The following is a 25213-nucleotide window of genomic DNA, read 5'->3' as shown; positions in this document are numbered from 1 at the left end:
AAGCTTCAAAAAAAAAGATTGAAATCTAGTGAAGTACTTTTAAGTTAAGAGGTTTTGTAGTAATTATGGTAGACTAAAAAAAGTGACTTCACTTTAAAAGGCCTACATCCATTGTACATACTCTTTGCAATTTTGAAGCCACAAACACGCCACCAAGATTGATGCAGTACAACCAACTCCGTTCAAGTGTGTTACTTCTGGTGCAATGTGCACTTTCAACTTAAAAAGAATGTCCTAAATATACAATTCACAGGCTTGGGATAAAAGTTACAGTATTTTCCTTACAGGTTACTTTCTAGAAATTACTTGCACCAAAATATGCAATAATAAAAGTTGAACTTTTTAAATATCTCTCCAATTTTAATTTTATTTGGCTTGATTTATTATTTCACCTTTAGCTGAGAGGATGAGCAAGTGATCTACAGATTTCTCTGATGTAAATTCTGCTACAAGCTCATCCAACAGAAAATGCACTTAGTGGAAGGAAAGAATCAGCATTTTTTCCCTTCCTGTAACACAAGATAATTCTATACCACAAAGAATCCTATTTTGCAGCTGGGCCAAAAGCTGACGCTAAATGGACTTTGCTTGAGTATCTGCAGGAACCATCTGCAATTGCCAGGTGACCATTAAAACTGAACAGTTGTCAAATTGCACAAGAAATAAATTATACTTCATGCTTTAATTTCACACCTATTTACCACTGAAATCATACATTCAAGTTGATAAACACTGTAACCGTCCCTGCCTCCCGATATGTAGAAATAACAATGTCAGTTCTCAGCTAGGTCACAAAGCAAGGCATCCCATCAAGGAAGAAAAAATCATGCCAAATCTTAAGGCACCTCCAGGTAGCTACAGTCTTATGCTGGTAACAGAAGCCACACTAAAGTCACAGTCTGTTCCCTTTCAAGGGTTAAGCCAAATACCATTATAATTCTGCCTCATTGTGGCCTTTTCTTATTCCTTAAAATTCTTAAGTTCTTATATGGACCCTAGCATGCTTAAATAAATATGGGAGCAAACATGCTGGCATAGTGGAAATATCAAGCAGCTCTTGCAATTTGCAAAATGTCACAATGAAGATCCAGATTTGGATATCAATCGCAATATTGTGTACTTTGGCTAAAAAAATATTTGGATGGGCCTCAGCCTATTGGCAAAATGCCACTGCCTGTACGTAAACTTGCACTGATTTCATTTTCAGTATACAACATAATTTTTAGGAATAGGAAAATGCCATTAGGCTCAACAAACCCAACCCCTTTTAATTTAATTCAATCTAACATATCTGCTCACCATTCCTCAATCCTATCTCTGCAGAAACATATTTAATTGTCTCTTTCATCCATTCATCATGATCTGCCATAGGGACCTTCCTTGTATCTTGACCCATGACTGTTAGCCCACATGTGGAAAACTTCTTCTGACTTCCCTTTTTACTCTTAACTTCCTTATTTTTAAACTTGCACCCCCTCGTATTAGGGCCCATCGCTAGAATGGCAAATCTGCCTGCTTCAACTTTGTTAACCTCCCTGACAATCTTGAAAATTTGAATAATATCATACTGGTGCATTTTCCAAAGAGAACAAGCCCATCTAGAATCATAGAAAATTTACGGCACAGAAGGAGGCTATTTGGCCCATCATGTCTGCGCCGGCTGAGAAACGAGCCACCCAGCCTAATCCCACTTTCCTGCATTTGGTCCGTAGCCCTGCAGGTCATGGCTCTTCAGGTGCACATCCAGGTATTTTTTTTAAAAAATGAGTTGAAGGTTTCTGCCTCTACCATCCTCTCAGGCAGTGAGGTCCAGACCCCCACCAACCTCTGGGTAAAAAACTTTTTCCTCATTGCCACTCTAATCCTTCTATCAATCACTTTAAATCTATGCCCCCTGGTTACTGACCCCTCTGCTAAGGGAAATAAGTCCTTCCTATCCACTCTATCTAGGCACCTCATAATTTTGTACTCCTCAATCAAATCACCCCTCAGCCTCCTCTGTTCCAAGGAAAACCACCCCAGCCTATCCAATCTGTCATCATAGCTAAAATTTCTTTTAACCTTCCTTATAATTTAAATTTCCAGTACTGCACCTGGAATAAACTTTGTTGCTCATACCTGTACCCTCTCAGGGGCAATATCATCTTTATAATTAGGTACCCAGAACTGCACACAGTACTTTAAATGATTCTGATTAATGTTTCTTTTACAACAGCAAAACAAACGGTTACCATTTCTAGACAACCCCTCTATTAATGTTACCTAGTAGCATACTAAGTGTTTTTTTTCCACCTATGCTACTAACATACAGTTTTATAAAAGCTTGACAGTCTGCTAAAGAATTCATCTGGGGAGAAAAAAAGATATATTTGTTTTTCTCTGATCTTATTGTAATCTCAAGATGAATAAAAAGAATAGGGAAAAACAGAATTGATGATGAGTGACTGTTCTGCGCTGATCACTCCCACTGGAATACTTGCATAATACTGAATTTATAACTATGCTGCAGTGACTGATGTATACACATCCATTAAACAGGTAAAAACCACGGCTCACAGGATAATCTTTATTCCACTATTTGCACAATCCCATACATTAATATTTAACACACAACATTCTCAGTAAACAGATAAAATTGTCCTTCCAGTTACACAGAATGGCTGGCAACTTTCTGCAGAAAAATTTAAATTGTGCAGGCTTTAAAAACATTTGTTTGCAAAAGGATCAAAGGTGATAGAATCATAGAATCAAAGAAGTTTACAACATGGAAACAGGCCCTTCGGCCCAACATGTCCATGTCGCCCAGTTTATACCACTAAGCTAGTCCCCAGTTGCCTGCACTTGGCCCATATCCCTCTATACCCATCTTACCCATGTAACTGTCCAAATGCTTTTTAAAACGACAAAATTGTACCTGCCTCCACTACTGCCTCTGGCAGCTCGTTCCAGACACTCACCACCCTTTGAGTGAAAAAATTGCCCCTCTGGACCCTTTTGTATCTCTCCCCTCTCACCTTAAATCTATGCCCCCTCGTTATAGACTCCCCTACCTTTGGGAAAAGATTTTGAATTGTCCAGAGGAGACACTAATATACTTCTCATTAATTATGCAATTTTATTGTAAAAACTTCATCTGTACAATGACTGATGAAGGAAACATTAGCAAAAAAAAAATGAAGATCTTTTGGAAGTTGTTTACAAAAGTGGAAAATAAAAGTAAGACTTAAATGGAGAACAAAATGTAATGGACCACACGGAGTGGAATTTATACTATAGCAATCTGGTAACTACTAACATGTTACAAATCTAAAACAATGAGTTGACAAGCAAGTGACTCGAGTATAAAATCTAATATTACCCAATCATCATCAAGATTTTCACAGATGAGCACACCCACTCCTCCCTCCAGCCCAGGAGGGTTCGCTTGGCTGGGTAGACCAAACCTCGGGAAGAAGGGAGGAACATTTTCTAAACAGTGTTGCTCTCCCACTAGCTTCCTCTTGGCTCCCCCACAAATAGATGACACCTGCGGGGGTGGCCTGTTTCATCCTCCAAAGCAGGATAGGATACGTGGAAGGGAACAAAATACCTGGGGGCAGGGGCAAGAGAGGAAGTGAGAGAGAAAAAAAGACTACTTTGTGCCAATGAAACAAAGATTGGTGGCATTGTAAGCAGTGTAAATGAAAACATAAAATTACAAAGCGATATTGATAGAATGGGTAAATCTGTGGCAAATGGAATTCAATGTAGGCAAATGTGAGGTCATCCACTTTGGATCAAAAAAGGATAGAACAGGGTACTTTCTAAATGGTAAAAAGTTTAAAACAGTGGATATCCAAAGGGACCTAGGGGTTCAGGTACATAGATCATTGAAGTGTCATGAACAGGTGCAGAAAATAATCAAGAAGGCTAATGGAATGCTGGCCCTTATATCTAGAGGACTAGAGTACAAGGGGGCAGAAGTTATACTGCAGCTATACAAAATCCTGGTTAGACCGCACCTGGAGTACTGTGAGCAGTTCTGGGCACCGCACCTTCGAAAGGACATATTGGCCTTGGAGGGAGTGCAGCGTAGATTTACTAGAATGATACCCGGACTTCAAGGGTTAAGTTACAAGGAGAGATTACACAAATTGGGGTTGTATTCTCTGGAGTTTCGAAGGTTAAGGGGTGATCTGATTGAAATTTATATGGGGATATTAAGGAGAACGGATAGGGTGGATAGAGAGAAACTATTTCCGCTGGTTGGGGATTCTAGGAGTAGGGGGCACAGTCTAAAAATTAGAGCCAGACCTTTCAGGAGCGAGATTAGAAAACATTTCTACACACAAAGGTTGGTACAAGTTTGGAACTCTATTCCTCAAACGGCAATTGATGCTAGCTCAATTGCTAAATTTAAATCTGAGATAGATAGCTTTTTGGCAATCAAAGGTATTAAGGGATATGGGCCAAAGGCAGGTATATGGAGTTAGATCACAGATCAGCCATGGTCTTATCAAATGGCGGAGCAGGCACGAGGGGCTGAATGGCCTACTCCTGTTCCTATGTCCAGTTAACTACATCCATGGAATCTTGCCAGAGACAAGCAGTAATTTCTTTTCATAAAAGGATCACAAGGTAAACGTGCTTCAGTTTTAAAAATACACAACTTAATAATGCACTTAGTTCACAGCATGATGACTTCAGCAGTAGCTCAGTAAGGTAAATGAGGCCCCTACCCCTGGAGACAGAGGGGGGTCCATTTCTTCTGGCCACCAACAGACTAGAGTGGCTCAGTTCACCTGTACAGACCAGTGACGTATTTCCATCACCCATACACCAAAGTTTTGTACAACCACTGAGGAAGTTTCAGCTCCCAGAAAGTAAAGAAATGAAGTTTTGAATCACAACTTTAGCACAACAGTCCACGCAGTTTAGAGAACTTCAAAGGAAACAAATAGCAAAGTCAATCGAGAGGTTCGATGGCACTCCTGTCACAACAAACACCCAGATTCCGCACATCTTTGCTACATTATTGAAATGTCAGTAGTTTTACTGCTGTAATATTAACCCTGACTTAACTTTTAATATGCAATTTTGATTAAAAATTCGAAAGAACTCTTCCACTTATCCATTCTTTCCTTTCCCCCCATTTTCTCCCTGTTCCATTTATGTTATTTTAACTTTACTTTTACTGTTTCTAATAGAGGATAATTTGTTCCACCTTCTACCTCCCTGCTTCCAGCATTCCTCTTAGAGGCAAGAGGAACTTTAAAAATTTTTTTTGGATTGAATCTTAGCCAGAGGTCAATTTTTCAGCCAATTGAATGGTAAAGACTGACTTCGTCACAGCTATGATGAAACCAAGTCAATCTTTGACACAAAAAATTGGCGAAGTATAATTATTTGAGGTCCAAATAACCTGATAACACCTGAACAAGTAAAGGCGGACATGGCACACAAGGATTAATGAACTTAACAAAGGAATTGAAACATGGAGGTTTGTTACATCCAATTACACAGAAATGATAACATGCAAACAGGCCGTTTGGCCCAAACAATCCGTCTTGGTGTGTATCCTCCACATCAGCGGTAGTATTAATCCCATGTGCTCATCCTGTTCTCATAACAACATCAAGAACTTGCATTTATACAGTGCCTTTAATGCTGTAAAACGTCCCAAGGCACTTCACAGGGGTGATTATCAAACAAAATTGAACACCGAGCTACATAAAGGGATTTAAGGACAAGTGACCAAAAGCTTAGTCAAAGAGGTAGGGTTTCAGGAACATCTTAAAGAAGGAGAGAGAGGTAGAAAGGTGAAGAGGTTCACGGAGGGAATTCCAGGGCCTAGGCAGCTGAAGGCCCGGTTGGCAACGATGGAGCGATGAAAATCGGGGATGCAGTCCTGCCACATCCAGTTGTGAATGGTGGTGGACAATTAAACAACTAATGGGAGAAGGAGGCTCTGCAAACATCTCCATCCTCAATGATGGCGGAGTCCAGCACGTGAGTGCAAAAGACAAGGCTGAAGCGTTTGCAACCATCTTCAGCCAGAAGTGCCGAATAGATGATCCATCTCGGCCTCCTCCAGATATCCCCACCATCACAGAAGCCAGTCTTCAGCCAATTCGATACACTCCACGTGATATCAAGAAACGGCTGAGTGCACTGGATACAACAAAGGCTCTGGACCCCGACAACATCTCTGCTGTAGTGCTGAAGACTTGTGCTCCAGAACTAGCCGAGCCTCCAGCCAAACTGTTCCAGTACAGTTACAACACTGGCATCTAACCGACAATGTGGAAAATTGCCCAGGTAAGTCCTGTTCACAAAAAGCAGGACAAATCCAATCCGGCCAATTACCGCCCCATCAGTCTACTCTCAAATCATCAGCAAATTGATGGAAGGTATTGTCAACAGTGCAATCAAGCAGCACTTACTCACCAATAACCTGCTCACCGATGCTCAGTTTGGGTTCCACCAGGACCACTCGGCTACAGATCTCATTACAGCCTTGGTCCAAACATGGACAAAAGAGCTGAATTCCAGAGGTGAGGTGAGAGTAACTGCCCTTGACATCAAGGCAGCATTTGACAGAGTGTGGCACCAAGGAGCCCTAGTAAAATTGAAGTCAATGGGAATCAGGGGGAAAACTCTCCAGTGGCTGGAGTCATACCTAACACAAAAGGAAGATGGTAGTGGTTGTTGGAGGCCAATCATCTCTGCCCCAGGACGTTGCTGCAGGAGTTCCTCAGGGCAGTGTCCTAGGCTCAACCATTTTCAGCTGCTTCATCAATGACCTTCCCTCCATCATAAGGTCAGAAATGGGGATGTTCGCTGATGATTGCACAGTGTTCATTTCCATTCGCAACCCCTCAGGTAATGAAGCAGTCCATGCCCGCATGCAGCAAGACCTGGACAACATCCAGGCTTGGGCTGATAAGTAGTGGGGAAAATGCTAGAGTCTATTATAAAAGATGTGATAACAGAACACTTGGAGGGCATTAACGGGATTGGACAAAGTCAGCATGGGTTTATGGAAGGGAAATCATGCTTAACAAATCTATTGGAGTTTTTTGAGGATGTAACTAGTAGAATAGATAGGGGAGAACCAGTGGATGTAGTGTATTTGGATTTTCAAAAGGCTTTTGATAAGGTCCCACACAAGAGGTTAATGTGCAAAATTAAAGCACATGGGATTGGGGGGAATATACTGGCATGGATTGAGAATTGGTTGACAGAGAGTAGGAATAAACGGGTCTTTTTCTGGGTGGCAGGCAGTGACTAGTGGGGTACCGCAGGGATCAATGCTTGGGCCCCAGCTATTCACAATATATATCAATGATTTGGATGAGGGAACTAAATGTAACATCTCCAAGTTTGCAGACGACTCAAAGTTGGGGTGGAATGTGAGCTGTGAGGAGGATGCAAAGAGGCTCCAATGTGATTTCGACAAGTTGGGTGAGTGGGCAAGAACATGGCAGATGCAGTACAACGTGGATAAATGTGAAGTTATCCACTTTGGTTGTAAAAACAGAAAAGGCAGATTATCTGAATGGTGATAGATTGGGAAAAGGGGAGGTGCAACGAGACCTGGGTGTCCTTGTACACCAGTCGCTGAAAGCGAGCATTCAGGTGCAGCAAGCAGTCAGGAAGGCGAATGGTATGTTGGCCTTCATTGCATGAGGATTTGAATACACCATTGACCAGAAATTTAACTGGACCAGCCATATAAATACTGTGGCTACAACAGCAGGTCAGAGGCTGCCTATTCTGCGGCGAGTGACTTACCTCCTGACTCCCCAGAGCCTTTCCACCATCTATAAAGGCACAAGTCAGGAGTGTGATGGAATACTCTCCACTTGCCTGGATGAGTGCAGCTCCAACACTCAAGAAGCTCGACACCATCCAGGACAAAGCAGCCCGCTTGATTTGCACTCCCTTCACCACTGGCGCACAGTGCCTGCGGTATGTACCATCCAAAGGATGCACTGCAGCAACTTGCCAAGGCTTCTTCGACAGCACCTCTCAAACCCGCGACCTCTAACACCTAGAAGGACAAGGGCAGCAGGCACATGGGAACACCACCACCTGCACGTTCCCCTCCACGTCACACACCATCCTGACTTGGAAATATAGCGCCGTTCCTTCATCGTCGCTGGGTCAAAATCCTGGAACTCCCTACCTAACAGCACTGTGGGAGAACCTTCACCACATGGACTGCAGCGGTTCAAGAAGGCAGCTCCGAACACCTTCTCAAGAGCAATTAGGGATGGGCAATAAATGCTGGCCTGGCCAGCAATGCCCACATCCCATGAAGGAATTTTTAAAAAGGCCAGAATTGGAGAAGCGCAGAGACCTTGGAGGGTTGTAGAGCTGGAGGAGGTTACAGAGATAGGGAGGGACGAAGCCATGGAGGGATTTGAAAACAAGGATGAGAATTTTAAAATCGAGGCGTTGCCAGTCTGGGAGCCAATGTAGGTCAGCGAGCACAGGGGTGACAGGTGAACGGGACTTCATGCGAGTTAGGATACGGATAGCATAGTTTTGGATGAGCTCAAGTTTATGGAGGGTGGAAGGTGGGAGGCCAGCCAGGAGAACAATGGAATAGTGATTTTAAGAGGATGAATATCGGGTAGGTTCTACAAAGGGCGGATGGTCCACTCCACTAGCCCAGAAGTTGAAATTTATCCCCGCTGAATTTTATCCATGGAATCTGCCAAAATCTCAGTCGGGAAGGCACATGTGAGGCTGGTCATATGGAATAACAGGTCAGTGTAGTGATTTAACTTTTGGGCTTATTTGGTCCGAATGGCCTTCTCCTCTTCCTAAACTTCCCTATGTTATGACTAGGAGGAATCTCTCATGGCACTGTTCAGTTTTGGCAGGTGGCCGGTTGGGAGCCACTAGGTCCGATATATGTCTTAGCAGGGCTTCAGTATCAGTTACTGTTTCGAAGGAATATGAGCATGTGGAAAGCACCAGATCAGGTCCTTACCTCTTCTGTGCAACCGAATGATTGTGCTGATTGAAAGGTCATTGGCAATATCAACTCATGGAAAGGGACTTTCAAGCGAAGGGGGTTATAGGGTTCTGGTGTTTTCCCAGAATGTAAGTTCTTCACCCCATTTCAGATTTCACCTGCTGGGATCGAGGAATCCTAGGATTATTTGTCAGCTTTGATGCGTTTGGGGGGATGGGGGAACGCCAGATAGTTAATACTTTATTTCCTGGTATGTACCCTTTTTTAAAGAGTGTACAGGAAGATGTAGAGGATGCAAACTGTCTATCTCCACATGGTGGGCAAAGAGTCTGGTATCTGCTTTCCTGAGAAAGGCACCATGGAACTTGGCAAACTCCTGAACACTGGAGAGTTCATGCCCTTTCAAAAGTTGGCCGGCAAATATCTGCCCCACCAACATGACATATTCCACTATCTCCAAATCCTCTGACAAGATCCTGGAAACCATTAGGGCTGTAACAGCTCGACAGTCCCTTAGGACAACACTACCTACTTAGCATCACAGCCAGGGACACTGGTTTCCACATGGTGTGCAAGCTAACACAGGTTTCACTGCTTCACCACTGAATTGGAGGGGGCGGGGGGGTGGTGTAGAGAGAGGGGAAGAGAGCGAGAGCGACCACAAGAGAGCGACATTATATCCACTTCTCCCCAAGAACTTTTTCGCCCTCATGCAACCAACCTCTGTGGCCCTAGCAACCTACTCACAGGATGGTTGGGTACCTTTGCTGATGAAGTCCTGCGAATAAGCACAATATGCAACTAACAATACATAAAAGTGTACAAACTTGCAAATTTGGGAAAGACCAGCAATCCTAAAGCATCTATCAAATTGAAAACAAAAATATCTACATGTTTTGAACAAAATGCTCCTAGTGATTGCAAAGATAGTTTGTTATTCTGTATTTATATCATGCCATGGCTAAACTTATTGAAAGTATTCATATGAACTAGACAAACCTGAGCTAATGAGCCCTGGTTTCTGTCAAGTCACCTCTACAGTTAGTGCAGTCTAAAAAAGCAAAATGAGCCATTAAAAATCGGCCTGCAGTGCGAGGCTATAAACTAGTCAACATAAGTACCAGTGGAGGTTCCAGCACTTGAAATTTTTAATCAGTTAAGTATTTTGCCACATAAAATTTTCATGATCTGTCTTTTAAACTAATATAATACAAAACCACAATAAAGGCAACTGAACAGATACAGAAAACAATATTCTAATCAATACTGCCAATTTTAAATTATGGCTTTTAAAGCAGATTGTGGAATCTTTTACAGACCTATTCATGTGGAAAGGCACCATCAACTTGGTTTAAGTTTTAACAAGACATGACAGATTCAAATAGCATTTGGCATCGATTTTCACTGTCAATCATTTTAAATTGTGAAGGATAAATTGGAAGTAAAACACATACATCTATAACCTAATCAATCAAAATAGAAAATTGCACTTAATTTGTCAGTTAGAGAACACTGGCTTCAGAAACAGCAAAATGGCATTAATGGCAAGGACTGTATCAACACAGCAACTTCCAGTCTTGGAAACATTAATGTTTTAACTTGTAAAAGCAAGGTCTGTTTGTATTTTTCTGAGATTCATCAAGGTAAGGGGTATCAGTGTTAGAAATGCAGGAAATGGAATACTTTTTCTTTCTGCATCCAGTAGCAAGTACTCCTGGATTCATTAAGATCAACTGCGGCTTATACTTCAACCCACTCTAGAGCACCTTAATAGAAGATCAAAACAGCACTCTACTTAATGATTGCGACCCTTCCACTTCCAGCAACAACTCTTCAGTGTTCTCTAAATGAGACTGCCAATTTAGTGCTGGGACTGTTGTTGAACCAGTGCGTGTCCTAGAGATGAAAGGGCAGTATTTTATCCAGATACAGGGCTCAGCTCTCTCCCTCACAATGAATTTTAAGTGTTCCAGGAGATTTCAGTTACACAGTACGATTTTCCCTGTAGAACTGTCAGTCCAACTACAGACTGTTGGGACATGGCCTTGAACTTCATATGAAGAGCTCGTTTCTATCGGTGGTGGGTGTAACAAGAAGAGGTTTGGTGTTTTCCAAAGGATGAAGATTAATGTTTGATACTCGGAAGCTGAATCAACTCTTGGTTCATTTTGTGAAAATTTTGAGTAGCACTGCAGATTTTGAAATTGTGCCCTGTACACCCAAGTCCAAGTCATTAATATATATCAGAAAAAGCAGTGGTCCTAGTACCGACTCTCAATCCTGTCAGTTGAGGCACAGTGTGCAAATATGGTGGGGGCAAAAGAGATGACTATTTTTTAAACAAGTCAAGCTACCACGTAGTCATTTATTAAATAGGAATAAACAGGGCAGTGGCAGCATGGATACAAAATTGACTAAGTGCCAGGAAACAGAGAGTAGTGGTGAACGGTTAAGAACAGACTGGAAGGTACACAGTGGTGTTCCCCAGCAGTCGGTACTAGGACCACTGCTTTTTCTGATATATATTAATGACTTGGACTTGGGTGTACAGGGCACAATTTCAAAATCTGCAGATGACACAAAACTCAGAAGTGTAGTAAACAATGCAGAGGATAGTAATAGACTTCAAGAGGACATAAACAGGTTGGTGGAATGGGCGGACATATGGCAAATGAAATTTAATGCAGAGAAGTGTGAAGTGATATATTTTGGCAGGAAGAATGAGGAGAGGCAATATAAACTAAATGGGGTGCAGGAAAAGAGACCTGGGGGTACGTGTACACAAATCTTTGAAGGTGGTAGGACAGGTTGAGAAAGCAGTTAAAAGCATCGGTTTTATAAATAGAGGCATAGAGCACAAAAGGAAGTTATGTTGAATCTTTATAAATACTGATTCAGGCACGCCTGGAGTATTGTGTCCAATTCTGAGCACCGCACTTCAGGATGGATGTGAAGGTCTTAGAGACAGTGCAGAAAAGATTTACTAGAATGGTTCCAGGGATGAGGGACTTCAGTTACGTGGATAGACTGGAGAAGCTGGGGTAGTTTTCCTTAGAGCAGAGAAGGTTAAGATTTGATAGAAATGTTCAAAACCATGACAGGTTTAGATAAAATAAAGAGAAATTGTTCCCATTGGCGGAAGGGTCGAGAACCAGAGGACTCAGATTTAAGGCAACTGGCAGAAGAACTAAAGGCGACATGAGGAAAAACTTTTTAACTCAGCGGGTGGTTATGATCTGGAATGCGCTGCCTGAAATGGTGGTGCAAGTTGTGGCTTTCAAAAAGGAATTGGATAAATACTTGAAGGGAAAAAATTTGCAGGGCTACGGGGAAAGAGCGGGGGAATGGGACTAACTGGATTGCTCTTACAAAGAGCCGGCCCGGTGTCGTTGGGTCAAATGGCCTCTTTCCGGATTGAACTCCATTTGCCACTTTTCTGCCCACCTGACCAGTCCATTGATATCTTCCTGCAGTCTACAGCTTTCCTCCTCACTTTCAATCACACAGCCAATTTTTGTATCATCTGCAAACTTCTTAACCATGCCCCCTACAATTAAGTCCAAATCATTAATATATAACAAAAAGCAAGGGACCTAGTACTGAGCCCTGCGGAACCCCACTGGAAACAGCCTTCCAGTCACAAAAACACCCATCGACCATTATCCTTTGCTTCCCACCAATGACCCAATTTTGGATCCAACCAGCCACTCTGCCTTGGATCCCATGGGCTTGTACTTTTTTGGCCAGTCTGTCATGTGGGACCTTGTCAAAAGCCTTGCTAAATCCATGTACACCAAATCAAATGCATCGACCCTCCTTGTTACCCCCTCAAAAAATTCAATCAAGTTAGTCAGACCGTTTATCCTGTCCCTCAGAATTGATTCCAATAATTTGCCCACCACCGAGGTTGGACTGACTGGCCTGGAATTACTCAGTCTATCCCTTGCTCCCTTTTTAAACAACGGTACAACGTTAGCAGTCCTCCAATCCTCCGACACCACGCCTGTATCCAGTGAGGATTGGAAAATGATGGTCAGAGCCTCCGCTATTTCCTCCCTTGCTTCTTTTAACAGCTTGGGATACATTTCATCTAGCCCTGGTTATTTATCTACTTTCAAAGATGCTAATCCCCTTAATACTTCCCCTCTCACTAAGATTATCCCATCCAATATTTCACACTCCTCCTCCTTAACTACAATGTCTGCATTGTCCCTCCCTTTTGTGAAGACAGATGCAAAGTATTCATTAAGAACCATACCAACATCTTCCGCCTCCATTCATAGATTACCTTTTTGGCCCCTTATAGGCCCTACTCTTTAGTTATCCTCTTGCTCTTAATGTATTTATCGAACATTTTTAGGTTTTCTTTGATTTTACTTGCCAATATCTTTTCATGCCCTCTTTTTGTTTTCCTAATTTCCTTTTTAATTTCACCCCTGCACTTTTTATACTCCTCTCGGCTTTCTGTAGTATTGAGTTCTCTGGGTTTGACATAAGCTTTCCTTTTCTGCCTTATCTTACCCTATATGCTCCTAGACATCCAGGAGGCTCTAGATTTGATGGCCGCACCCTTTTTCTTTGTGGAACACGTTTACTCTGAACCCCTAGAATCTTCCCCTTGAATACCTCCCCACTGCTCTGACATCGATTTACCTTCAAGTAAATGTTTCCATTCCACTTTTGCTAAATCACTTCTTAGCTTAGTAATGACAGTCAACATCGCAAAACTGAATATAAATTGCTGTATTAAGTTTACCCAGTGATAAATGTTGACCAAAAAGTGTCAAAGTAAGGTTTATAGACAGGAAGTGTGCGCCCTATGGAAGATTTTTTAACATACAGATCTACGTCAAAGATGTCTTCCCTCTCCCCCATTACTTTCTTCCTGGACTATAAACTGGAACTTTTTTATTTTCCTTCATAGCTCATCCTCTTTAAACTTGAGGTAAGATGCTCTTCTCTGCACTCTTTTCAATGCCTATTTCTGTTTTCTGTGGTGTGTAATCTACTATTTTGGCTATATCTTTTTAATAAAATTGCTTCAGCACATTGTCTAAGTGTTTGTCTAAAGTCCAGTCTGTTTCTCCCAGGTCCTTTTCTAAGTCTCCCTTTGCTGATTCAATTCCATTCACTGTATATTACAACCCATATTTCTTCCACCAATGTACAGTTCTTTACATTTCTCAGCATTAAAGTTCACTTGCATTTGGCCAATTGCATAACTGATCAAAATCCATCTGCAAATCTTTAGCTATATCTTCCTAATTTAGTGTCATCAGCAATTTGACAAGTTTATTTTTGCTGTCAGCATCCAGGTTTTCATGCAGATTGGAAAACAACAGAGGTCCAGTTACCCTTGCAGAAGTTAACTCAACATTCTCTCTCCCCCCATACAACACACAATCGGACATTACACCCCTTACCAGAACAGAACGGACTATTGCAAAGAAGCATACCGACAACTGGACAACCAGGAACACTACAGACGGTTACCCGCAGATCCGACCAAAGAACACACCCACCAGCTCAACAAACTGATCAAGACCTTCGATCCAGACCTTCAAAGCATCCTACGCACCCTCATCCCACGTACTCCCCGCGTGGGAGACTTCTACTGCCTCCCAAAGATACACAAAGCCAACACACCCAGACGTCCTATCGTATCAGGCAACGGAACCCTGTGTGAGAACCTCTCTGGATACATCGAGGGCATCCTGAAACCCATGGTACAGGGAACCCCCAGCTTCTGTCGCGACACTACAGACTTCCTACAAAAACTCAGTACCCACGGACCAGTTGAACCAGGAACACTTCTCACCACGATGGACGTCTCGGCACTCTACACCAGTATCCCCCACGATGACGGCATCGCTGTGACAGCATCAATACTCAACACCAACAACAGCCAATCTCCAGACGCCATCCTACAACTCATCCGCTTCATCCTGGATCACAATGTCTTCACCTTCGATAACCAGTTCTTTACCCAAACACACGGAACAGCCATGGGGACCAAATTTGCACCCCAATACGCCAACATTTTCACGCACAAGTTCGAGCAGGACTTCTTCACTGCACAGAACCTCCAACCAACACCATACACCAGATACATCGACGACATTTTCTTTCTATGGACGCACGGCGAAGAATCACTGAAGAGACTACACGATAACATCAACAAGTTCCATCCCACCATCAAGCTCACCATGGACTACTCCTCAGAATCAGTTTCTTTCTTGGACACACGAATCTTCATCAAAGACGGGCACCTCAGCACCTCACTCTACCGCAAGCCCACGGACAATCTCACAATGCTCCACTTTTCCAGCTTCCACCCTAACCACGTCAAAGAGGCCATCCCCTATGGACAGGCCCTGCGAATACACAGGGTCTGCTCAGACGAGGAGGAACGGGATGGACACCTACAGACGCTGAAAGACGCCCTGGTAAGAACGGGATATGACGCTCGACTCATCGATCGACAGTTCCGACGGGCCACAATGAAAAATCGCATAGACCTCCTCAGAAGACAAACACGGGACACAACCAACAGAGTACCCTTCGTCGTCCAGTACTTCCCCGGAGCGGAGAAACTACGCCATGTTCTCCGCAGCCTTCAACATATCATCAATGACGAACACCTCGCTATGGCCTTCCCCACACCTCCACTACTCGCCTTTAAACAGCCACCCAACCTCAAACAGACTATCGTTCGCAGCAAATTACCCAGCTTTCAGGAGAACAGCGTCCACGACACCACACAACCCTGCCACGGCAACCTCTGCAAGACATGCCAGATCATCGACACAGATACCACCATCACACGAGAGGACACCACCCACCAGGTGCATGGTTCATACTCCTGAGACTCGGCCAACGTTGTCTACCTCATACGTTGCAGGAAAGGATGCCCCGGAGCATGGTACATTGGCGAGACCATGCAGACACTGCGACAACGGATGAACGGACACCGCGCAACAATTGCCAGACAGGAGGGTTCCCTCCCAGTTGGAGAACACTTCAGCAGTCAGGGACATTCAGTCACCGATTTTCGGGTAAGCGTTCTCCAAGGCGGCCTTCAAGACACACGACAACGCAAAATCGTCGAGCAGAAATGGATAGCCAAGTTCCGCACCCATGAGGACGGCCTCAACCGGGATCTTGGGTTCATGTCACGCTACACGTTACCCCACCAGCGAACAAAAGCTATCTGTTTTTAATATAATGGGTCATTTGCTGGCTTTCTCTGCCTTCCGGATGTTTCTGCCTCTCTGTTTTTTTTTCCCTGTTTGTTTTTTTGTTGAATGTGTATTCGGGGGTTCTGTAGGTGACACCTCTCTGTCTGAACACGGTGATTGCCTTGGCAACGGGCAGTTGCAGGGGCAGTCTGTAAACACCATGTATTGTTCTATATGTATATATGCGTAGGCTTCGAGGAGCTCCTGAACATTTACCTGACGAAGGAGGAAGCCTCCGAAAGCTTGTAGATTTCAAATAAAAATTGTTGGACTATAACTTGGTGTTGTAAAATTGTTCACAATTACCAGTACATTGATATTCTTAAATCTTTTTTAAACTTAATTCTTATCCAAGATTTCCACCCTGAATTGCTGTTTGCGCTTTTTTTAAAAATGTAATTAGAAGTTTTGCACGTGGAATTTTGTCAAAAGCTTTTAGAAAAAAATCCAAATTTGGCATAAATTTATCTAAAGAAGTCAAGGAAATTTGTCAGGCAGGAATTTTCCTTTCTAAATCCAGACTGGCTATTTCTTATTAAACTGAGAGTATGGGAGTGCTTTTTTAAATGTAGAAGAAACTTGCACTCATACCAGGTATACAACTTTTTTTTTTAAAGTTGATTTTATTGATGATAGAGACCCCCAATGAGGGTCTCCACCCTCCACGGCTGCTGGAACGGCTACATTGCAAAAAATGGGAAAATGCAACATGAGAACAGGCTGAGTGTTGCTCCAGGCCCACACAATCCTAGAAAACCATGCTACCTGCTGGGAATACAAATTTCCAAGTCTGCAGCAGGGTTTTCTGGAGTCAGGTGGCTTTGGATCAGTTAGTAGATGGAAGTTATTCCCCCACTGGATGGAATCAAATTATGCTCGTGTGGAGCATAAACACCATAGAAACATAGAAAATAGGGGCAGGAGTAGGCCATTCGAGCCTGCTCCGTCATTCAATATGATCATGGCTGATCCTCTATCTCAATACCACATTCCCGCTGCACTATCCCCTTACCCCTTGATGCCTTGTGTCTAGAAATCTGTTTATCTCTTTCTTAAATATATTCAGTGACTTGGCCTCCAAAGCCTTCCGTGGAAGAAAATTCCACAGGTTCACCAGCCTCTGAGTGAAGAAATTTCTCCTCATCTCAGTCCTAAACATCCTACCCCGTATCCTGAGACTGTGACCCCTCGTTCTGCACCACCCAGCCAGGGGAAACATCCTCCCTGCATCCAGTCTGTCTAGCCCCGTCAGAATTTTATATGTTTCAATGAGATCACCTCTCGTTCTTCTAAATTCAAGTGAATATAGGCCGAGTTGACCCAATCTCCCCTCATAAGACAGTCCTGCCATCTCAGGAATCAGTCTGGTGAACCTTCGCTGCACTCTCTCGATACCAAGTATGTCCTTTCTTAGGTAAGGAAACCAAAACTGCACATAATATTCAAGGTGTGGTCTCACCAAGGCCCTGTATAACTACAGCCCAGCATGGACCTGTTGGGCCAAATGGCCAGTTTCTATGCTGTACATTCCATGTAATTCTATGTAAATCGTGATAGGTACAGGGATGCTCCCTGCTGGAGAAGGGAGGAAAATCTTACTTGAGAGTCAGTGATAAAACTGTTGTTTAAAAAAAACCTGGTAAAAGCATAATTTTATTCCATTAAAAAAGGGGAATACTTTGAGCAAAAAATATTCCTTGTATGCTTTTTTCCCCTCTAAGTTAGTACTTTTTGGGTACTTCTCCAGTCTAGTCCTTAAAATAGTTTTCCATTATTTCACTTGTACTGATATCAGGCTAATGGGTCAGAATTTACTTGGGTTCGATTCGCGATGTTAATTTATCGAAGTATTCAGGCAAATTCTTGCATTGAATGAAATCTCTAGTACTTTGATGGCCTGCTGTAATTTTAGAGGGCTAATAGACACACTTTGGACACACAGAACATGTTGTGGGATTGGGAAGGTAGGATTTACAATAGTTTTGCAAATCTATCCCTTTGCATCAAAAGCAACAATGTAGATACCACAGCTGGTTTAGACACTCAATTCAGTGATTATTTTCAGTGCATTCTTTGGCACTGCACCAAATGGTAACATGGACAATGTGAAATTTCTCCATAAAACCAGTCTCCTCTAATCTGGTTTTCTCCACCCTCTTCTCCAAAAAACAAATCACAATCACAATCACACTTCGAATTATTAGCACCATGCTAATTCTCAGTGAATCAAATAAATATTTAAAAATGAAAGTCACTGACCTGGTTCCGTCCACGTAGGTTTGCGTATCTGAACTTCTGGATGAAATAGAAGATCAGCCATGCCAATGAAATGATCATCAGTACAATAAATGAGATGGACACGAAGACGAGAGAGCCACGGCTGTACTTTGGATACTGTTGTGGTCCAACTGCTATGGACATCAATACAGTGAGGTTTTTATCCACATAGCTCAGAATCTCACGACCTCTACGCTCAGAAATCGTGATGGCGACTATATTACCAGTTCCTGAAAGAAGCAAAAATAATGTACTTAATCTCCAGAGAGATTGACCACAGGTCCAAAGTTCCAAGAATGCATAAAATTGAGGATTTCTACCTTATTTCTCTCCCCACCTTCAAAAAAAGTTGACCAAAGGTCTCAGTAAAATTTTTAATTATATTCAAGCCTGTCTAGCTGCATTCCACTGACTTTCCCACTGTCCCAGCAGAGAAAGAAGTCCAGTGTTCCACAGAATATTTCATCATCCATGTTTATAATCAATCCCACAACATTCAATCCCTTTCTTCAAGCAACAGATCTTTGGTATCTGATATCAGCCTAGATGCAGATTGGGAGGTATCTATGCCAGAAATGTTAACAATGGCTAAGTATATTACTGTATGGCCATTATGGACATTTCCTGCCTTCTGGGCCTCCTGATCGGCTCCTGGCTGCAACTGCGTGGGATTTCCTACAGGATCATTGCTCAACTCGTCTAAAATTGGCAGGTCTCCAGGGGCCATAAAATTAACTTTTAAAATAAGGTTTGCTTTTTTATCTGGCTTACTTTGTTGATGTTGGGATGGGAAGCAAAGGAAGGCAGTTTCAGAGGAATTATGGAAGGAAATCCAAAATATGTTAAACAAGATTATTGAACTAGAAGTGGTATTTGAACCATCCTTTGTGCTACTAAGTATGCAAGAAAGATTCAAAATACATTTTTCCTAGATATTCTCTTGGCTAAGCATATGTCTCTGCAGTTCTGGAACAGTATCCAAGTATCCAATAATGGATGGAGTGCAATTATACAAATGGCATGTCTGGAAAGCACTGCTATGCAAAACCAGGGGAGAATTAAAAATATAATAGATTTCATGGGCTGCAGTGTGGGAGAGTAGTGCAAAAATATAAAATATAAGCTCAGGAAAAGTGTTGCCGACTTTGCTTCATTGAAAAATATGCGGGGGAAATTAGGAAATACAGTTAAGATATTTTGCTGTGGTATTTCACCAATATTAGCAATTTCTGCTTAAAAAGACACTTGTATGATGTTTTGGAACACAAAAATAAAAAGTACACTGCAGTCATTTTAAAGTTCCCTCTACTTTTCTGATGAATGTTTATTTGAAGTTAAGGAACAAATTCACTCAGGAGCAAAAGATAATTAATCAGTTTGCAAAAAAAAAAACTTATTGACAGATGAGATGAATATTTGAATAGATCAATTGAATAACTCATACTATCAGAAATGGCAGGGACCACTGCCAAAATCTTAAAACAGGAAAAAAATGGCTTGCCAACACATCCATCTATAAAAAATGTAGCAGAAAACCCACGTTGAAGCAGAGCAGTTGTCTTGTCTGGCAAGAATGAAAAAAAGAGAAGTCAAAGATTCTTTGGTAAATAACAGCCAATAAAATGCTGTAATAAGTTATTTATCTTAGTTTTTGGGCTGCCTCTCCATTTCTCCAGTCAATTGCATCTGGCCAAATTAGTTTCTTTGAAATCCTAAGTATAAAAATTTGAAATCTTGAGGAAATTCTGCAAGAAGGTTAAGGCAGTGAGTGCTCTTACACTGACAGCAGTTCATTTCATTGTTATTAGTAGCTCTGATTGTACAATGATTACAAAGTACATCTAAAAAGTATTTACTGTAATACAGATATGGGAGGAGGATATATTTTTCCCTAAGAGTACTGGAGGACAGGGTTAATGTCGGACCTGTACAATTTCTTTCAAACTCTTTGCCTGCTGAAAATCATTCAAGTGCACAGAAAATTCCACAATTAGCTGGTACAGGTTAATTGGCCAAAATGTGCAATAATCCTGAGAAGCTACTTGGTTCAGGGATACTCTTACTGACTCACCATAAAAAAACTCCATGTTACTATTTTAACCCTCTCTTACCCCCTCTGGAATCCCAGCTGCAGCTGGTGAGCTGTGATTTGCTGCCTAGAGCTAGAAGGAGCAACAGATCTGTTTGGGCCACAAGAGCCCCTTGCATTTTATTATGCGTACCACTGATACAGGGGGACAAGCGAGAGCTGGCTTGCAGAAATAAGACACACTAAATATTGATCAAAACAGGATGTGCATAAATACCCAATGTGCTAATACTAATGGACTAGTTAAACACAAAATGTTACTTGTAAGAGTTGCAAGACCAGCATTGCTTGCTTTAAGAATTAACTTCAATTTTGATCAAATTTGGTTTTATTTGATCCAGTTTTATGAGCATTCATTCATAAAATTTTGGATATAAATTGCATCACCAACCCCCAAACTTCTGATTTAATTTTTTACAGTTGGGATTTGGGAAGTGGGGAGGAACATTCAATAATTAGCTCCATATTTCAGAAGCATTCAGATCACAGCAAGATTTTCATGGCCTGAGTTGCTCAGATTACAATTTCTTAAAAAAAAGCTGTTCATTTGATTTTAAAAATAAAATACAAATCCAGAGTGCATTAGATGTGCAATTCTCCTCACCATCAAAATGCAATGTACATCTCAAGCCTGGAAGCTATTACAGTGATTATACCCTATCCCAAAGCGAGAGATGTCACCAGACAACATAATCTAGCACTATTATACCCAGAGGGACAATGGCTGAACCACCCAATGGCAAATGTGGGACTGATAATTTATTTCCCTTTCTTTCTCACTCCCATGTAAATAAAATCTTTCTGGATATGATTTCTACAGTAAACTAATATGTTCCAATTGATAACACAAGAAGCTGTATTCCTTGAATTACAAATCTTAAATAAAAATGGATTTTAAAGACATGTTTTTGATCTTCTGAATCATGGGCATCAAGAATAAAAAGTTATGAGGAAAGAATGAGTTTACTTAGTTTTAAAGAGAGATTTCAAGATAATCTAACTGAGCTTCAAGATTATGATGTGAATTGAAAAAAACAGAATCAGCCAAATTATTCACAATGGCGAAGGCTGCAAATACCAAGAAACATGTTAAAAATGAGGAAGTTGAATAAGAATACTGTGGCTACAAGAGTAGGTCAGAGGCTGGGTATTCTGCGCTGAGCGAGTCACCTCCTGACTCCCCAAAGTCTTTCCCCATCTACAAGGCAGAAGACAGGAGTGTGATGGAATACTCTCCACTTGCCTGGATGAGTGCAGCACCAACAACACTCAAGAAGCTCAACACCATCCAGGACAAAGTAGCCCGCTCGATTGGCACCTCACCCACCCACTTAAACATTCACCCCCTCCACCACCGACGCACAGTGGCTGCAATGTGTACCATTTACAAGATGCACTGCAGCAACTCACAAAGGTTTCTTCGACAGCACCTCCTAAACCCACGACCTCTACCACCTAGAAGGGACAAGAGCACCAGGCGCATGGGAACAACACCACCAAGTTCCCCTACAAGTCTCACACCACCCTGACTTGGAAATATATCTCTGTTCCTTCATCGTTGCTTGGTCAAAATCCTGGAACTCCCTACCTAACAGCACTGTGGGAGAACCTTCACCACACGGACTGAAGCGGTTCAAGGCAGCGGCTCACCACCACCTTCTCAAGGGCAATTAGGATGGGCATTAAATGCTGGCCTTGCCAGCGACGCCCACGTCCCATGAATGAATTAAAAAAAAAGGGAAATCCCTTGGAATTCAAGTAAAGGGCAAAAGAACTGTCGACTAAGTTACCCGAAAAATCAATTGAAGTAAACAATATAAATGGATTCAAGAGACAAATAGGGCTTGATTTTAAAATGGAACTGCGGGTGCGTTGGGGACCGGGGTACGAAGAAAACTGGGATTTCTGGGAGCGGGCAGAATTCCCGGCTCCAACACGCCTAAGAACACGCACAACCCACGGTCTTCTGGGTGCCTGCGCCGTTCCCGAACCCGGCAATTAAAGCCGGCAGGACAATATTTAAAACAAGAATTCAAGTACTTAAAATACATAAATCTAATTAAGAGTGAAGGCAAGCGTTTTCAACGCTGCCTCTGCGTGTTTTCCATGCCGTGTGTAACACACCATGGGGAGCGAGTCATGTTTCAGACGGCAGTCATTTGGACATTTAAATCCCTGTTTGACAGATAGGGATAAAAGGTCAGTTATTGCAGCAGGGCACTCAGTTCTCTCAGACAAACTTTTGGCTGGGAGATCTTTGTGTATAGACTGAAAATTCTTGGAGGGAAAGGGCAGAGGGGTTTCACTCTGTGGCTGGATTCCCACGTGTACAGGGTGCAATCGATTGCACGCAAATAGCAATCCGAGCACCTCCACACGAGCCAGGACTGTTCATCAATAGAAAGGGTTATCACTCTATCAACGCTCAGCTCGATTGTGGCCACCACAAAAGATTTCTTCACATGTGCACCAGATTCCCTGGCACTGCCACGATTTGTTCATTCTGAGGGAAGCCAACATCCTGGGCCTCTTCCACGTAGCGAGCACCCTTAAGGGCTGGCTCCTCGGGGACAAGGGATACCCCCTGCACATGTAGTTCATGCCACCTCTGAGGAACTCCATCTGCAAGCAACAGCGTTGATACGACAGCCACATTGCCACCAGGTCTATAATTGAAAATGCAATAGGACTGCTGAAGATGCGATTTCGGTGCCTCGATTGTTCTGGGGGAGCACTTCAATACGCACCTTGCAATATAGTGGTGTGTTGTGTCTTGCACAACATGGTGCAACAGAAAGGGGTACCAGTTGATGAGGCCCCATGCACTCATCCACCATTCAAATTGAGGAGGAGCACGAGCACGAACCCATGGGCAGAGCAGCAGCTCACCTGGCTGCTCGTGAGGCCAGGGAGTCACTCATGTAAGATTCTTGGTTCTTGTAAGATCAGAAAGTGATAAGACTCCAGTCCTCACACCATCTGGAAAGAGCAGTGCCAACACCAGCGCCCCACCCCCACTCCGCACAAAACAGTCCTACAACTACACATACACCCACTGTAAAGTGACCCACTGGGTGGCATCAAGCGTCGCCGTTCATGATGAAGCACATGAAAGGGGTCTATCACAAAAGCCAGTCAAGAATGGGCAAGACGTGGCAGTAGTGATGAGAATGATAACATTTAATGTGACTTTAACAAAAAACGAATATAAATGAAAAACATGACAGACTGTCAGTCACCCTTGTGCAGGCCCTTCATGATCACAAATCCTTAGCCTTTCCCTTCCTACCGCTTCTACGTGGTGCATCCCCTGTGATTGCAGCAGAGGTAGTGGCAGGTTGCTCGTGTCCATGGCCGGACTGCTTAGATGCTTTCTGCCTACGCCCTCTGGGTTTTGGAGCCCGTGACGGCTCCTCCAAAGACTGCTCCACCTGCACCTGTGCAGGGGTAAACTCGGCCACCTGGAGAGGAGGCAGCATTGTGGGTACAGGTTGGGGGGGGCAACGGGTGAGACGTCCCCACTTCCATGTCCCCTTTTGCCATCATCCTTCTCCTGGACCAGACCCACATTACTCACCAACCTGCTGGAGAACTGTTTGGAAGACATAGGGTATGATGCCTTGGAAGCCCGATTGTAAAGTTTTTGTCTGCCTGTTTAAGGCGGCAGAATGTTGTTCACCGTGAGTCCGACAGCCATTGTCAGGGCTTGAACGCACTCATTTGTGAGCCGTGCTTGAAGCTCAATGGAGGCTAGCCTTCTCTCCATTGCAGACAACCCCGCACTTACCTGCGACACTATCTTGGACATTTCCACAGTTAACTGCGACACTAATCTCAGACAGTTGCTCACGTCCCTGCGACGCTATCTCAGTGTTCAGTTCCATTCGCAACCCCTCAGATAATGAAGCAGTCCGTACCCACATGCAGCAAGACCTGGACAACATCCAGGCTTGGGCTCATAAGTGGCAAGCAACATTCGCGCCAGACAAGTGCCAGGCAATGACCATCTCCAACAAGAGAGAGTCTAACCACCTCCATTGATATTCAACGGCATTACTATCGCCAAATTCCCCACCATCAATATCCTGGGGGTCACCATTGACCAGAAACTTAATTGGACCAGCCACATAAATAATGTGGCTACAAGAGCAGGTCAGAGGCTGGGTATTCTGCAGCAAGTGAGTCACCTCCTGACTCCCTAAAGCCTTTCCACCATCTACAAGGCACAAGTCAGGAGTGTGATGGAATAGTCTCCACTTGCCTGGATGAGTGCAGCTCCAACAACACTCAAGAAGCTCGACACCATTCAGGATAAAGCAGCCCACTTGATTGGCACCCCATCCACCACCCTAAACATTCACTCCCTCCACCACCAGTGCACAGTGGCTGCAGTGTGTACCATCCACAGGATGCACTGCAGCAACTCGCCAACGCTTCTTCGACAGCACCTCCCTAACCTGCAACCTCTACTACCTAGAAGGACAGGCAGCAGGCACATGGGAACAACACCACCTGCACGTTCCCCTCCAAGTCACACACCATCCCGACTTGGAAATATAACGCTGTTCCTTCATTGTCGCTGGGTCAAAATCCTGGAACTCCCTACCTAACAGCACTGCGGGAGAACCTTCACCAGACGGACTG

The 25213-nt window shown here is 43.1% G+C and overlaps 2 protein-coding genes across 6 annotated transcripts in view; one reads left to right on the top strand and one right to left on the bottom strand.

The window, feature by feature from the left end:
- LOC137332261 (uncharacterized) overlaps window positions 1–16464 on the top strand; it is a 173260-nt gene extending 156796 nt beyond the window's left edge. For both annotated transcript variants that reach the window (XM_067995965.1, XM_067995964.1), the window contains exon 2: window positions 14274–16464. In XM_067995965.1, the coding sequence (XP_067852066.1) occupies window positions 14689–15831 (1143 nt within the window). In that variant the 5' untranslated portion in view covers window positions 14274–14688 and the 3' untranslated portion in view covers window positions 15832–16464. The remainder of the gene's footprint in view (window positions 1–14273) is intronic.
- Window positions 1–25213, bottom strand: part of rnf130 (ring finger protein 130) — a 179885-nt gene that overhangs the window by 110359 nt on the left and 44313 nt on the right. For all 4 annotated transcript variants that reach the window (XM_067995963.1, XM_067995960.1, XM_067995961.1 and 1 more), the window contains exon 2: window positions 18463–18710. In XM_067995963.1, coding sequence (XP_067852064.1) covers window positions 18463–18710 — 248 coding nt within the window. The remainder of the gene's footprint in view (window positions 1–18462; window positions 18711–25213) is intronic.

Source organism: Heptranchias perlo, chromosome 14, assembly GCF_035084215.1.
Source record: "Heptranchias perlo isolate sHepPer1 chromosome 14, sHepPer1.hap1, whole genome shotgun sequence".
Classification (NCBI taxonomy): Eukaryota; Metazoa; Chordata; class Chondrichthyes; order Hexanchiformes; family Hexanchidae; genus Heptranchias; species Heptranchias perlo.
The sequence above is the reverse complement of the archived record's forward strand: the minus strand, read 5'-3'. Positions and strand labels throughout refer to the sequence as shown.